Source organism: Balaenoptera physalus, assembly GCF_965194825.1.
Source record: "Balaenoptera physalus genome assembly, chromosome: 19".
NCBI classification, from domain to species: Eukaryota; Metazoa; Chordata; class Mammalia; order Artiodactyla; family Balaenopteridae; genus Balaenoptera; species Balaenoptera physalus.
The window spans coordinates 1,715,246-1,732,030 of record NC_138900.1 but is presented as its reverse complement, the minus strand read 5'-3'; the positions used below and the strand labels follow the sequence as shown (position 1 = coordinate 1,732,030).

Below are 16,785 nucleotides of genomic sequence, written 5' to 3'. Positions count from 1 at the left end.
ATTTTTGGCTGCGTTGGGTTGTTGTTGCTCGCAGGCTTTTTTTTAGTTGCAGCGAGTGGCGGCTACTCTTCGTTGTGGTGCGCAGGCTTCTCACTGCGGTGGCTTCTCTTGTTGCGGAGCACGGGCTCTAGGTGTGTGGGCTTCAGTAGTTGTGGCACACAGGCTCGGTAGTTATGGTGCATGGGCTTAGTTGCTCCGCGGCATGTGGCATCTTCCCAGACCAGGGCTTGAGCCTGTGTCCCCTGCGTTGGCAGGTGGATTCTTAACCACTGTGCCACCAGGGAAGTCCCTATTTGGTTTCAGTTGGATGTGAACCAGACGTCTCAGGAGGTTTTAATGCACAGGTGGTTGAAATTCACTTGGGTTAATTAGTAAACACCTTCTGGAAGGGGGGGGTCATATTCTCTGTGTCTCTTGGCTGCAACTGAATAGAGTTGGAACTCTGTGCAATGGAGGTCAAAGGGAATAGGTGTTGTCTACACAACCAGCACTACAGTTTAAAGTCTTTGGATCCCAACATTGGTGTTTGGTTTTTTTTTTTTTAATTTATTTATTTTATTTTTGGCTTCAGTGGGTCTTTGTTGTTGCATGCGGGCTTTTCTCTGGTTGCGGCGAGCGGGGGCTACTCTTCGTTGTGGTGTCCAGGCTTCTCATTGTGGGCTTCTCTTGTTGGGAGCATGGGTTCTAGGTGCGTGGGCTTCAGTAGTTGCAGCACATGGGCTCAGTAGTTGTGGCTCGCAGGCTCAGTAGTTGTGGTGCAGGGGCTTAGTTGCTCCACGGCATGTGGGATCTTCCCGGGCCAGGGCTTGAACCCGTGTCTCCTGCATTGGCAGGTGGATTTTTAACCACTGCGCCACCAGGGAAGCCCGCAACATTGGTGTTTTTGACCTTGGTTTCCAGGTTACAGGTCAGGATTTCTGTGGATGGAATCAGCTTCATTCTGAGGTCTTGTCCACATCTTGAAGTCCCACAGTAGATCGAGGGCTTTTCTTTGTTTTCACAGAAATCCTAGTGTCTTCTTCCTTTCTCCATGAACAGGGTGTCCTGTTCCCAGACTTGAGCTGATCTTCCAGCTGGAGCAGGGGCAGAAGCTGTGGACAGTGAAGGAAGACCTCTCCCGCAGCACCTGTCCAGGTAGGAGCCAAGGTGTGGGCAGCTGGGAAACCCTGCAGGGGGAGGCCGCTGGCCCTGGTTCCCTGGGGAAGCATCTTGTTCGGGTCTCTGTGGTGGTCTGGAGGCCACGGAGCCCTTTGACCCCAGGTCCCTCTGTCCTCCTGGAGGATAGACGTGCATGAGCTGAGATGTGTCTTGGGCTTCAGCTGCCTGGGCTTGAAACTTGGGTGCCGACCGATCACCAGCTGTTTGGCCCTAGTGAACTTCGGGATCTCGTTGTGTCTTTGTATATATAAGTTTGACCAAGTTAAATCTTAGCTGCCATGTCAGACAGACTCCAGCATCTTGGTGCTCAGCATATGGAAGCACTTGTTCTTTTTTTGTATTTCTTTCTTTCTTTCTTTCTTTTGCCACGCCTCGCAGCATGCAGGATCTGCATGATGCAACAAGAGAAGCCACCGCAGTGAGAAGCCTGCACACCGTACCTAGAGAAAGCCCGCGTGCAGCACAAAGGCCCAATGCAGCCAAAAAAATAAATTAAAAATAAACAAACTTGAATTTGCCTAGTGCTGGCAACTGTTTATCAATATATAGCATTTACATTGTATTAGATATTATAAGCAATCTAGAGATGATTTAAGGTACACAGGAGGATGTGTGTAGGTTATATGCAAATACTCCACCATTTTCTATAAAGGACTTGAGCATCTGCAGATTTTAGTATTGAGCAGGGGGTTTCTGGAACCAGTTAATCAGCTGTGGATACTGAGAAACAACTGTATTTTCTTCTTTGAAATGTCATTTCATGGAAAATGCCTGTGTTTCTGTTACCTTGTTTCCCTTTTGTTTGTAGGGATTTTTTTTTGTACATTCCTGATACTTTTATCAGTTACAGATGCTGCTCTATCCCCAATATCAAAAAGATATTCTTGTTTTATTCTAAGATGTTCTAAGCTTGGCACTTGACAGTTAACTCTTTTTGGTCTGAGGTAGAATTTGAGTATAGTGTGAGATAGGAATACAGTTGTTTTCTTTTTACTTTTTTAAATTAATTTTTTTATGATCCTTTTAATGTGTTGTTGGATTCTGTTTGCTAGTATTTTTTTGAGGGTTTTTGCATCTATATTCATCAGTGATACTGGTCTGTAATTTTCTTTTTTTGTAGTATCTTTGTCTGGTTTTGGTAGCAGGGTGATGGTGGCCTCGTAGAATGAGTTTGGGAGTGTTCATTCCTCTGCAATTTTTTGGCAGAGTTTGAGAAGGATGGGTGTTAGCTCTTCTCTAAATGTTTGATAGAATTCACCTGTGATGCCATGTGGTCCTGGACTTTTGTTCGTTGGAAGATTTTAAATCACAGTTTCTATTTCATTACTTGTGATTGGTCTGTTCATATTTTCTATTTCTTCTTGGTTCAGTCTTGGAAGGTTATAACTTTCTAAGAGTTTGTCCATTTCTTCCAGGTTGTCCATTTTATTGGCATACAGTTGCTTGTAGGTAGTCTCTTAGGATGCTTTGTATTTCTGCGGTGTCTGTTTTAACTTCTTTTTCATTTCTAATTTTATTGATTTGAGTCCTCTTCCCTCTTTTTGATGAGTCTGACTAATGGCTTATCAATTTTGTTTATCTTCTCAAAGAACCAGCTTTTAGTTTCATTGATCTTTGCTATTGTTTTCTTTGTTTCTATTTCATTTATTTCTGCTCTGATCTTTATGATTTTTTTCCTTCTGCTAACTTTGGGTTTTGTTTGTTCTTTCTCTAGTTCCTTTAGGTGTAAGGTTAGATTGTTTATTTGAGATTTTTCTTGTTTCTTGAGGTAGGCTTGTATCGCTATAAACTTCCCTCTTAGAAGGGAAGTTTACTGCTTTTGCTGCATCCCATAGGTTTTGGATCTTCGTGTTTTCATTGTCATTTGTCTCTAGGTATTTTTTGATTTCCTCTTTGATTTCTTCAGTGATCTCTTGGTTATCTAGTAACATACTGTTTAGCCTCCATGTGTTCGTGTTTTTTACGTTTTTTTCTCTGTAACTGATTTCTAATCTCATAGCACTGTGGTCAGAAAAGATGCTTGAAATGATTTCAGTTTTCTTGAATTTACTGAGGCTTGATTTGTGACCCAAGATGTGATCTATCCTGGAGAACATTCCATGTGCACTTGAGAAGAAAGTGTAATCTGCTACTTTTGGATGGAATGTCCTATAAATATCAATTAAATCTATCTGATCTATTGTGTCATTTAAAGCTTCTGTTTTCTTATTTATTTTCATTTTGGATGATCTGTCCATTGGCGTAAGTGAGGTGTTAAAGTCCCCCGCTATTACTGTGTTACTGTCAATTTCTTCTTTTATAGCTGTTAGCAGTTGCCTTATGTATTGAAGTGCTCCTATGTTGGGTGCATATGTATTTCTAATTGTCATATCTTCTTCTTGGATTGATCCCTTGATCATTATGTAGTGTCCTTCCTTGTCTCTTGTAACATTCTTTATTTTAAAGTCTATTTTATCTGATATGAGTATAGCTACTCCAGCTTTCTTTTGATTTCCATTTGCATGGAATATCTTTTTCCATCCCCTCACTTTCAGTCTGTATGTGTCCCTAGGTCTAAAGTGGGTCTCTTGTAGACAGCATATATATGGGTCGTGTTTTTGTATCCATTCAGCAAGCTTGTGTTTTTTGGTTGGAGCATTTAATCCATTCACGTTTAAGGTAATTATTGATATGTATGTTCCTATGACCATTTTGTTAATTGTTTTGGGTTCGTTTTTGTAGTTCCTTTTCTTCTCTTGTGTTTCCTACTTAGAGAAGTTCCTTTAGCATTTGTTGTAGAGCTGGTTTGGTGGTGCTGAATTCTCTTAGCCTTTGCTTGTCTGTAAAGCTTTTGATTTCTCCATCGAATCTGAATGAGATCCTTGCCAGGTAGAGTAATCTTAGTTGTAGGTTCTTCCCTTTCATCACTTTAAGTATATCATGCCACTCCCTTCTGGCTTGCAGAGTTTCTGCTGAGAAATCAGCTGTTAACCTTATGGGAGTTCCCTTGTATGTTATTTGTCGTTTTTCCCTTGCTGCTTTCAATAATTTTTTTTGTCTTTAATTTTTGCCAATTTGATTACTATGTGTCTTGGCGTGTTTCTCCTTGGGTTTATCCTGTATGGGACTCTCTGCGCTTCCTGGACTTCGGTGGCTATTTCCTTTCCCATGTTAGGGAAGTTTTCGACTATAATCTCTTGAGATATTTTCTCGGGTCTTTTTTCTCTCTCGTCTCCTTCTGGGACCGCTATAATGCAAATGTTGTTGCGTTTAATGTTGTCCCAGAGGTCTCTTAGGCTGTGTTCATTTCTTTTCATTCTACACTTGATCTTAGCCAAGAGGCCAAGAAGCGATCATTTCTTTTCATTCTTTTTCTTTTATTCTGTTCCGCATTAGTGAATTCCACCATTCTGTCTTCCAGGTCACTTACCCTTTCTTCTGCCTCAGTTATTCTGCTGTTGATTCCTTATAGTGGAGTTTTCATTTCAGTTACTGTATTGTTCATCTCTGTTTGTTTGTTCTTTAATTCTCTAAGTCTTTGTTAAACATTTTTTGCATCTTCTCGATCTTTGCCTCCATTCTTTTTCCAAGGTCCTGGATTATCTTCACTGTCAGTATTCTGAATTCTTTTTCTGGAAGGTTGCCTATCTCCACTTCATTTTGTTGTTTTTCTGGGGTTTTATCTTGTTCCTTCATCTGGTACATAGCCCTCTGCCTTTTCATCTTGTCTATCTTTCTGTGAATGTGGTTTTTGCTCCACAGGCTGCAGGATTGTAGTTCTTGCTTCTGCTGTCTGCCCTCTGGTGGATGAGGCTATATCTAAGAGGCTTGTCTAATTTATTTATTTTTGTTTATTTTATTTTTTTGGCTGTGTTGGGTCTTCGTTGCTGCGTGTGGGTTTTCTCTAGTTGTGGCGAGCAGAGGCTGCTCTTCGTTGTGGTGTGCAGGCTTCTCATTGCAGTGGCCTCTCCTGTTGTGGAGCACAGGCTCTAGATGCACGGGCTTCAGTTGTTGCAGCACGTGGGCTTCAGTAGTTGCAGCACACGGGCTCAGTAGTTGTGGCGCATGGACTTAGTTGCTCTGCGGCATGTGGGATCTTCCTGGACCAGGGCTCGAACCCTTGTCCCCCGCATTGGCAGGCAGATTCTTAACCACTGCACCATGAGGGAAGCCCGGAATACAGTATTTTTATTCCCAGCACGTCTCCCATTTTTCTAGCTCCATTTATTTTATTTACTAATTTTTTAAAAGAAATTTATTTATTTATTTTTGGCTGCGCATGGGCTTTCTCTAGTTTTGGCGAGTGGGGGGCTACTCTTTGTTGCAGTGTGCGGGTTTCTCATTGCGGTGGCTTCTCGTTGCAGAGCGTGGGCTTCAGTAGTTGTGGCACATGGGCTTAGTTGCTCCACAGCATGTGGGATTTTCCCGGACCAGGGATCGAACCCATGTCCCCTGCATTCACAGGTGGATTCTTAACCACTGTGCCACCAGGGAAGTCCTCTGTATAAGTTTTTTTGTTGTTGTTGTTTTTTGTTTTTTTTTTAAATGAAAGCATCTCTAATTTTTTTTTTTTAATTTTTATTTTATTTATTTTTTTATTTTATGGCTTTGTTAGGGCTTCGTTTCTGTGCGAGGGCTTTCTCTAGCTGTGGCAAGCAGGGGCCACCCTTCATCGCAGTGCGCGGGTTTCTCACTATCGCGGCCTCTCCTGCTGCAGAGCACAGGCTCCAGACGCGCAGGCTCAGTAATTGTGGCTCACAGGCCCAGTCGCTCCGCGGCACGTGGGATCCTCCCAGACCAGGGCCCGAACCCGTGTCCCCTGCATTGGCAAGCAGACTCTCAACCACTGCGCCACCAGGGAAGCCCTTCTGTATAAGTTTTAAGTCATACAGCGTGATGGTTTGATTTATATATTGTGAAATGATTACCACAGTAGGTTCAGCTGACACCCATATAAATAGAATAAAAAATAAAGAAGAAAAGACAAAAGGAAAAAAATTTTCTCCTTGTGATGAGGATTCTTAGGATTACTGTCTTAACTGCTTCTTTATAGCATACAGCAGTGTTAGCTACAGTTATCGAGTTGTACACTGCATCCCTAGGACTTGTTTATCTTACAACTGGAATTTTGTACCTTTTGACCATCGTTCTCCAATTTCACCTTCCCCCACGTTAAATTCTTCATTGGTATAGGTTCTCTTTAATGTCTTCAAGTAAACTATTAACATTTTCTCCATCTAGGTCATGTGTATTTTGCTAGTCTTTTCGCCACACTGTTCGGGCATAACAGACCCAATGTGTCCATCCCAGTCCTGCTCACCTCCTGCCTTATGAGCCCTGTCCTGGGAGTCCTCACTGTAACCCAAGTCAAAACCATGGGAATCAGCTTCCCTGGATTCTTGTCAATACCATTCTTATGGTCTGGGGGACCTTTGTACATTCTGTGTCCTAAGGTTATAGTGTCCTTCCCACCTCCTCTCTGTGGCAACGCCAGTGGTGCCAGTAGGACTCGCCTGGTCTCTTCCTGCACACAGTTAGCCAAACTCAAGGTTAGAAATACAGAACTCCAGGACTGCCAAGTCTGCCCAGGTCTTGTGAACCATCTGCATGTCGAGGGGTTTCCCAGTCCACCCTCAGGTTCAGTGATTTGCTAGGAAGACTCACAAAACTCCCTAAAACCTGTTATGCTCACAAATCATGTTTGTTACAGGGAAAAGATACAGATTAGAAGAGGAGCCGGAGGTGTTCCAGACACGAAGCTTCCGTGTCTTCAGCGTCTCGTTACCTCCTGGAATTGATATTTGGCAGTATGTGCATGGAGTGTTACCAACCCAGGAAACTCACCAGAGCCTCGGTATCCAGATTTTTATTGAGTCTTCATTATAGAAGCATGATTGATTGAGTCATTGTACATGGGACTCAGTCTCCACCCTTCTTCCCTTTCCAGAGATCCAGCTGATAACTCGTGGTTCAAAGCCCCAGCTTTCTAATTACATGTTTGGTCTTTCTGCTGTGGCCAGACCTTACCCAGACCTAATGTCATCTCTTTAGCATAAACTATCTAGGGGCCCATAGTGAGTCATGTGTTGTCATAAAGTATCATGTACATCCCTAGGGACTTACCATGAACAACAAAGACACACCTGTCTCTCTGGAGATACCCAGTTTACAGGTTACTTCCTTAGAGCTGGGGCAAGGACCATACTTCTCTTTGGAGATAGTTGAATTTGCATTAATACACTTCCTGTCTTTTACCAGGGCTGCATTAGATGCCTTTTCCTAGTGTTCTTTTTTTTTTTTTGGGCTGTGCCACTTGGTTTGCGGGATTGTAGTTCCCCTACCAGGGATTGAACCTGGGCCTGGCAGTGAAAGCACAGAGTCCTAACCACTGTACCATTATGGAATTCCCTTTTCCTAGTGTTCTTACAGCAACGTGGGATGTGTTTGATTAAAGGAAACTGAAAGCCCACAGAGGCATTATTACTCTGTCCAGCCAAGCCTGTGAAATTGTGGTGTTATGTCCATTGCAGAGTCTCTTACTGGGTCTGGCTTCCAAGGTGTCGGCAGTCTAATGACCAAGAAAGAAAGAAGTTACAATCTTGAGATTCAGAGGTAGCAAAACAGACACAGAGGCACTGTTTTCATCTTTATCTTTTTCACTGAAATGCTAATTTTGTTTCATCCTTGTTGGTATTACTAATGGGCCTTGTTTATTGGGTTTCTTTCAGTTGACAAAGGAAAACCCAAGACCACAGAACCTACCACTTGTGAGCCAACCCTGTTTGAGGGAGCCTCTATCCAGGAACTAATACAAGGAGGCCCAGCGGACTCCCAGTTGGGACAAACCAAGGATCAGGATGGGCCATTGGAAATGCAGGAAGGACACTTGGGACCAGGGATGGACCCCCAGAGGGAGAAGCTTCCTGAGAAAATGAGTCCTGAACATGGCAGTTTGGGGACAGCTGGTGGTGTGTGTTCAAGAATTGTAGAGGAGCTGGTCCCTCCAGGAGGTGCTGTCTATGACCATGACTCATGTGGATCTGGTAATGATCCCATTATTCAAGAAGAGGAAAGTATCTTTAAATGCAACGAATGTGGGAAAGTTTTTAACAAGAAACACCTTCTTGCTGGACATGAAAAGATTCACTCTGGCGTGAAGCCCTATGAATGCACAGAGTGTGGGAAAACCTTTATTAAGAGCACACACCTCCTCCAGCACCACATGATCCACACGGGGGAGAGGCCCTATGAGTGCACAGAGTGCGGGAAGGCCTTCAACCGCAGGTCCTACCTTACACAACACCAGCGGATTCACACTGGGGAGAAGCCTTACAAGTGCAGTGAATGTGGAAAGGCCTTCACCCACCGCTCCAATTTTGTCTTACATAAGAGGAGACACACTGGGGAAAAACCCTTCGTGTGCAAAGAATGTGGGCAAGTCTTCCGACATAGGCCAGGATTCCTTCGACATCACATCGTCCACAGTGGTGAGAATCCGTATGAGTGCTTTGAATGTGGCAAGGTCTTTAAACACAAGTCATACCTCGTGTGGCACCAGCAGACTCACACTGGGGAGAAGCCCTATGAGTGCAGTGAATGTGGGAAAGCCTTCTGTGAGAGCGCAGCCCTCATTCACCACTACGTCATCCACACTGGGGAGAAGCCCTTTGAATGCCTCGAGTGCGGGAAGGCCTTCAACCACAGATCATACCTCAAGAGGCACCAGCGGATTCACACTGGGGAGAAGCCTTTTGTGTGCACTGAATGTGGAAGGGCCTTCACCCACTGCTCCACTTTTATCTTGCATAAACGGGCCCACACTGGAGAGAAACCTTTTGAGTGCAAAGAATGTGGGAAAGCTTTTAGCACTAGGAAAGACCTCATTCGGCACTTCAGCATCCACACTGGGGAGAAGCCCTTTGAGTGCACGGAGTGTGGGAAGGCCTTCAACCGCAGGTCAGGCCTCACGAGGCACCAGCGGATTCACAGTGGAGAGAAGCCCTATGAATGCTTGGAGTGTGGGAAGTCCTTTTGCTGGAGCACAAACCTCATTCGACATGCCATCATCCACACTGGAGAGAAGCCTTATAAGTGCAGTGAATGTGGAAAGGCCTTCAGTCGTAGCTCATCCCTCACTCAGCATCAAAGGATTCATACTGGGAGAAACCCTGTCAGTGTGACAGATGTGGGAAGAACCTTCACCAGTGGGCAAACCTCAGTCACCCTCCGAGAACTCCTGTTGGGGAAAGACTTTTTGAATGTAAACACCGAGGAAAATCTTTTACAGGAGAAAACACCTACCATAACATCTGATCGTACATACCAAAGAGAAACCCCACAAGTATCTTCTCTGTGACAAAACCTGTCACGGATCATCAGTAGTTGTGTAAAGACGCATTGTAGAAATTGACCCTGCCTAGAGCCTTACTCTACATCTGAGAGTTCATCTGTGAGGGAGAGACCAGTGTTTATTGTGCACTAAGGAAAACTTTAGCTACGTTTTTCCCTTAGTTTACACTGCAATGTTATCTCAGGAATTTTTATAAAAAGAAGGTGGAAACTTAGATGAAAAAATGAAATGCAAACACAGTTTCTTTGAGACTTCTCTGTCAAGGTTATGGCACTTTGTCATGGATCCCTTAGTTTACTTGGGGTGAGGGGAATGTTATTTCACAGGCAAAGGGCCTTGACCCTTAATGTGTCTTATATATACATTCATTGCTGTCCAGTATTGGGAGAGTTAGACACTTGAGGACAGGTATTTAAATAGATAAAGATACACATATGACACACGGGCACGTTTTATTGCACCAGTTAAGACTGTTTCAGGCTTTGGTTTTTTAAAAAAACAAATGGTTCTTTTGGTGGTTTTGAACACCAGACGTTCAGACTTTTTATTGATTCAATCTGTTTACTTAATTTCTGTAGCTATACGGTAAATCTTAAAATTGGGTAAAGTGAATACTTTCTTTCATTATTTAAATTAACTTAGCTTTCCTAGTTCCTTGGACTTTCCATAGAAATCTTAGGATGCAAAAAAACCTTGCTCATGTATTTATAGAAATTGATTTAAACCTGTAGAGCAATTTGTTTAAAAGCAACACCATGAACACAGTACATGGTATGGCATTTCATGTATCTAAGTAATTCTTGATATTTCATTACCATTTTATAATATTGAACAATATAGGTTCTCTACATTTTTGTTAGGATTTATGTCTAGGTTGTTGGGGTTTTTTTGTTTTTTTTTTAGTGATTTGTAAATGGCTTTTTTTTTTTTGGCCTCAGGGCTTGTGGGATCTTAGTTCTCCCACCAGGGATCAAACCCAGGCCCCCTACAGTGAAAGCGAGGAGTCCTAACCACTGGACTGCCAGGGAATTCCCTATTGGCATTGTTTTAAACTTTCATTTCCACATGATCTTTAGTAGTATACAGAAAGATAATTGTTCTGGGGGGTGGTAGTTTAGTATCTTGCAGCCTTGGCTGAACTCAGTTATTTCTAGACATTTCTTTGGATAGAATCCTTGGTATTTTCTGCATAGAACTGTCAACTGCAAATAGTTTTTTTTTTTTTTTTAATTTTTTAATTAATTTATTTATTTTTGGCTGTGTTGGGTCTTCGTTTCTGTGCGAGGGCTTTCTCCAGTTGCGGCGAGCGGGGGCCACTCTTCATCGCGGTGCGCGGGCCTCTCTTGTTGCGGAGCACAGGCTCCAGACACGCAGGCTCAGTAGTTGTGGCTCACGGGCCCAATTGCTCCGTGGCATGTGGGATCTTCCCAGACCAGGGCTCAAACCCACGTCCCCTGCATCGGCAGGCAGACTCTGAACCACTGCGCCACCAGGGAAGCCCCTGCAAATAGTTTTCTTTCTTCCTATTTGTATACGTATTATTTCCTTTTCTTATGCACTTAGCTAGGACTCCCAGTATGATGTTGAGTAAGAGTAGGAAGAGAGGACATCCTTGACTGGTTTCTGATATTAGGGGGAAAACGGTCAGTTTTTCATCAAGTACAATGTTAGTTGTAAGTTTTTTTTTTCCATAGAGTTTTCCTGTCAAGTCTAGAAAGTTTCCCTCTGTTAATTTGCTGAGATTTTTGTTGTCATGAATGAGTGTTGGATTTTGTCAGATGCTTTAGCTCCATCAGTTAATGTGATCATCTGGTTTTTCTTCTTTAGCCTATTGGTATAGTGTATTACATTGAGTTTTGAATATTGAACCAGCCTTGCATCTTTGGAATAAACCCCACTTGGTTGTGGAGTATAAATTTTTTAATATATATTGAAACATTCCGTTTGATTATATTTTTTTGAGCAGGTTTTCCTATAATCTCTTGATTGATGATATGTAGTTGTCATTCTTTGTTTGCTTGTTTGTAACTACTGCCATTGTCTGGTTTTGGTGTTGAGGTGGTAGTGGCTTCCCAAGTTCTATTTTTTAGGAAGACAGTGTGTAATTGATTTTTTTTGTTTAAAATGTATAGAGCTTGACCTTTTTTTTTAATAGCTACTTTATTTATTTATTTATTTATTTTTGGCTGTGTTGGGTCTTCGTTTCGTGCGAGGGCTTTCTCTAGTTGCGGCAAGCAGGGGCCACTCTTCATCGCGGTGCACGGGCCTTTCACTATCGTGGCCCCTCCCGTTGCGGGGCACAGGCTCCAGACGCGCAGGCTCAGTAGTTGTGGCTCACACGGGCCCAGTTGCTCTGTGGTATGTGGGATCTTCCCAGACCAGGGCTTGAATCCGTGTCCCCTGCATTAGCAGGCAGATTCTCAACCACTGCGCCACCAGGGAATCCCCTGTGTAATTGTTTTTAATTGTTGTTTTAATGTTTCATAACATCCTCCAGTGAACCATTTGAGCCTGGAGATTTTCTGGATACTTTTTAGTTACATATTATTTTATTTGATAAGTATGGAACTATTCAGAGTATCTGTTTTCATATTGGATAAATTGGATAGTTGGTCCTCTTCAAGGAAATGTTTCATTTTATCTAACTTTTCTTATTTGGAGACTTGTTGGGAGTATTCCCTTACTATCTTTTTAATGGCAACAGGGTCTGTACTTATATCCCATTTTATTCCTGATTTTGTAAATATGTCACCTCTCTTTTTAATCATTGTCAATCTTAGACATTTACCAGTTTTACTGATCATTTTGAAGAACCAGCACTTTATTGATTTTTCTCTATTGCCTTTCTGGGTGTTTTTTTGTTTGTTGGGTTTTTTTTTTGGTCGCACCATGCAGCATGTAGGATCTTAGTTCCCCGACCAGGGATTGAACCTTTGCCCCCTGCATTGAGAGCACAGAGTCTTAACCACTGGCCTGCCAGGGAAGTCCCTTTACCTTTCTGTTCTTAATTTCACTGATTTCGGATCTTTATGATACCGTATCTTCTACTTTGCTTTGGTTGTATTTTGCTCTTTTTATTTTTTGAGGGGTGCTGAGATTATTGATCTGAAACTTTTTTTTCTTTTCTAACGGATCATTAAGTATTTTAAAGTTCCTTCAAGACTGTTCCAGCTTTATCCCACAAGTTTTCATTACAATTTATTCAGTTCTAAATATCCCTTGATTCCCTTAGAGACTTCCTCTGTCACCCATGTATTATTTAGAAGTATATTGTTTCATTTCCTACTGTTTGGAGCATTTTCTGGTATCTTTTTGTTACTGATTTCTTATTTGTTTCATGTTTGGTTTGACTGTTTAAATTTGTTGAAGTTTGTTTTATGACCCAGGGTGTGGTATATCTTGTTCTATAAGGCTTCTCAAAACGAATGCGTATTCTGCTGTCACTGGGTGAACTTTCTATAAATGTCTGCACAATCCCCTTGGTTGCGGTTATTGCTCAGATTTTTTACATCCTTGATGACTTTCTGTGTAGTATTTCTGTCAGTTGCAGAGAGAGGGATGATGAAGTCCTGAAGTATAATTGAGAAATTGTCTATTCCTTACAAGTTCTATAAGTTTCTGCTTCATGTATTTCAAAGTTCTGTTGTTTGGTGCATACACATATAGGATTGCTATGTCATCTTGGTGTATTGACCCTTTAATCATAATAAAAGGGTTCATTTTCTTGCCTTTGAAGCATACTTTATCTGATATTAGTATAGTCACTACTGCATTCTTTTATTAATGTTTGTAGTTTATATTTTTCCATAATTTTATTTTTAACATCTACATCATTATATTTGATGTAAGTTTCTTGTGACAGCATGTAGTTGGGGTCATACTTTTTTTTTATCCATTTTGCCACTTTTAATTCGTAGGTTTAGATCGTCTAAATTTAAAATAATTATTGATATGTTAGAGCTTAACTGTACCATTTTATTAATCTTTTTTTTGTGTTCCCTTTGTATTATTCCTCTTGTTTTCCAGTTTTTATTATTTGGGTTCCCCCCACCCTGTTTCCTGTGGGTTATTTTAACATTTTTTAGAATTCTATTTGATACGTCTATAATGTTTTTGAGTATATATCTTAATTTTCTTTACGTATTATGTATACATAACTTATCACAGACTGTTACCAGCATTTTAGCACTTTGATGTATAGAAACCTTGATTCCATTAGGTTCACCTACATTCCCTACTCTTAATATAATTGTTGTAAGTATTTTCTCATTGTATACTGAGAACTATATTGGATATTGTAATTTTTGCCTCAACTAAGTGTTGTTTTTTTTTTTTTTTTCCACAAAATTCATGAGAAGCATAGTCTGTTTACCTCTACTTTTACCATTCCATTGTTGTTTCTCCATTCTTGAAGTCCCAAGTCTTCTGTTAACATTTCCATTCTGTTTGGCAAATTTCCTGTGGCCTTTTTTCTAGGGTATGTCTGCTGTTAACAAATGTTTTTTCTTTCTTCATCTAAAAATGTCTTTATGTTCACTTCATTCCTGAAGGATATTTTTGTGGGACATAAGACTTGGGGTCCACAGTTCTTTTAGGACAAAAGAAAACATGTCTGTTTTTTCTTCTGTCCATCTCCTTTTTTCCAGCATGGTTTCAGATGAGAAAGCTGCCTTTCAACCCATTGTTCCTCTATTTGAAAGGCATCCTTTCCGTCAAGTGCTTTCAAAGTGTTTTTTATTATAATATTCAGCAGTTTATGATGTGTCCTGGCATAGAATTTTTAGGGTTTATCCTGTTTGGTGTTTTCTCAGCTTTTTGAATCATGTGGTGTATGCCCTTTGCCAAATTTGGGAGATTTTTAGTTATTTTTCAAATATTTTTTCAACTCCACGCTTTTTCTCCTCTCAGGGACTCCAGTAACGTGAATGATAATTCTCACATTCTTGTTCCATAGGACCCTCAGGCTCCCATCTTTTTGTTTCCACCAGTCTGTTTTTCTCTGTTTCTCACATTGATTAATTTCCATTGATGTCTCTTTGAGCTCACTGGTTTCTTTCTGTCTCGTATATAATCTACTATTGAGCTCACCCAGTGAGTTTTCATTTTGGTTTTTGAATTTTCCAGTTGTTTGATTTCCATTTGGTTTTTTTATACATCTTCTGTATTTTTGCCTAACTTATAATGCCAAAGAAGGACTCTGAGAAAACAGGCCAAACTGTATAGTCCAAAGTCATGGTTCTCTGGTGGTTTATCTTGATGTTGGGATAGAAATCCTAAATTAACTGGAGAGATGAAAAGCCTGGTATCCACAAGAATTTCTGAGAACAGATCTTACAGCCGAGACCTGTAGATTGTTCAGAGTTGTGTTTAAGGTGCCTGGATTCTCCGTGAATCCTACTGTCTTCTGCCTTGTTGCCCAAGCCAGACACACTTTGCAGCCATTTTTTCATCATCACCCACATCCAGCCACTGTCCCATTCTGTTCTTTTTTTCCTAGTAGACACTCAGTATATGTGTGTTCTAGTGAATGGCTACATGCAGCAGGGAATTTATAATGTTTGGCTCTCTCACAGTGTTTACACAAAGCTGTGTATATAGTTGACACCGTATAGAACATACGTTGACCTTGAAGAAAATCTACACAAGCTTTTATGGCCAGATCGTGGTCATAATGAATGATTGTTTTGGGTCATCAAAGACCACCCTCAGTTTCAGTGATTTGCTGACTCACAGTACTCAGCATATTGTTACGCTCAGCAGCTGTGCTTTATTACACCAAAACGGTGCAAAGCAAACTCAGCCAAGGGAAAAGGCACAAGGACTGAAGTCCAGAGGAAACCAGGGACAATCTGCAATGGTCCCGTCTCAGGGAAGTCACAACAGGATGGGCCTAATTTAAGCTCCATCAAGGAGTTAACAGCAATAGATTGAAATGTCTACTGGGGAAGCTACTTAGAGACCCAGTGCCCAGGGTTTCTTGGGGACACTCTAGCACATACCAAATTCTAGACCTCTAGAAGGATAGATCGACCTTCGGCATTAAGCCACACAGGTAAACAAAAAAACTTGGGCACACTGAGCCACTCGTCATTTGTGGGACTAATGGGAAATCTCCCGAAATCGAAGGTCCCAAACCCCAGCCCTTGCAGAGGTGAACCTTGCAAGCTCAAGAGAATAGCAGTCTCAGGCCTGCTGTGTTAAGTCTTCATAGTGACTTAAATGGTACTAAGATGCCGATTAATTCAGACTTCTGTAACGAGCATTAAGCAAATACAGTTTCCTACAACAAAAAGTGAGTCATAACTCTGAGGTGAAATTGTTAAAAAAAAAAAAAAAAAAAAAATCAGCCAAAGTAGAACTTAACAAACTCGCCAGGATTTAATTTAGTGATGACAAAGTACAGAGGCAGTATGGTGACAAAGGACCTTATCTCTTCCCAATATTAATATATGTATGTATATGTGTGTGTATGTATGTACACCACTTGAGGCCATATATATGTATATAAATGTGTATAGACCTAATATATATGTATTTCTGTGTGTATATATATACAGATACATGGCTTCAAGTGGTCTGACTTGCAAATACACCCACTGCTTGCTTACCCTTATCTATAAAGATGTAAATGCCAGATCCTGTGTGTTCCTATATCACGTAAGTCAATTTCTTGTCTCTTTGTTCCTGCTATTGATGCTGTTTGCTTCTGTCTTCAACAAAGAAATAAGGAATATGTGCATCATTCAATGCACCTGACAAGATTTAATTAAAGACTTCGTTTCAGGCTTAGTCGCGTTCATGATCTATGTGTGAGTTTCACTTGGGGAGAGTGGGAGCCGGTGGCTCCAGCGGGGAGGGCCCTTGCTGGAGACGTGGTGCTGGACCCCTACAGGAATCTGGTCTCTGGGAGTATGTGCCTCTCCCCTTTGTACTCACACTCTGGCCTGCAGATAACCTTTCCTGTCTCAGTTGTGGGATGGGGCGGGGGTGGGGGGGGAGCGGCTCTGGAGTGCTCAATGACGTCATCCTTAAGAGTTTAGGGTTAAAGATTTGTAATCTGCTCACAGGTAGGTTACACACCTCACAGTTAAAGGTCTAAATGGTAAATGGGCAACTTTGCCTCCCTCAGAGCAGTGTCAGTGCCATGGGCCCTGTGGTCTGACTTCCTGTTCGTACTTCCTGACCTGGTTCTTAACTGCTGGAAGACTTTTTAGAAAATTCCTGGCCACTCTCCTTCCCTTTGTTTCGGATATCCATGTGTTAAAGTATGTGCTTTTATTCTGAAGTTCTAACATTTG

At 41.5% G+C, this 16,785-nt stretch overlaps 1 protein-coding gene across 2 annotated transcripts in view; it reads left to right on the top strand.

Moving 5' to 3' along the window:
- The window catches only part of LOC309648131 (uncharacterized protein), a 29,614-nt gene extending 13,338 nt beyond the window's left edge, over positions 1-16,276 (top strand). Inside the window, exons 3-5 of one of the 2 annotated variants that reach the window (XM_082436337.1) lie at positions 1,039-1,134; positions 6,848-6,991; positions 7,866-16,276. In XM_082436337.1, the coding sequence (XP_082292463.1) occupies positions 1,039-1,134; positions 6,848-6,991; positions 7,866-9,493 (1,868 nt within the window). In that variant the 3' untranslated portion in view covers positions 9,494-16,276. The remainder of the gene's footprint in view (positions 1-1,038; positions 1,135-6,847; positions 6,992-7,865) is intronic. The other variant, XM_082436338.1, reaches the window with a different exon arrangement.
- The last annotated feature ends 509 nt before the right edge of the window (positions 16,277-16,785 follow it).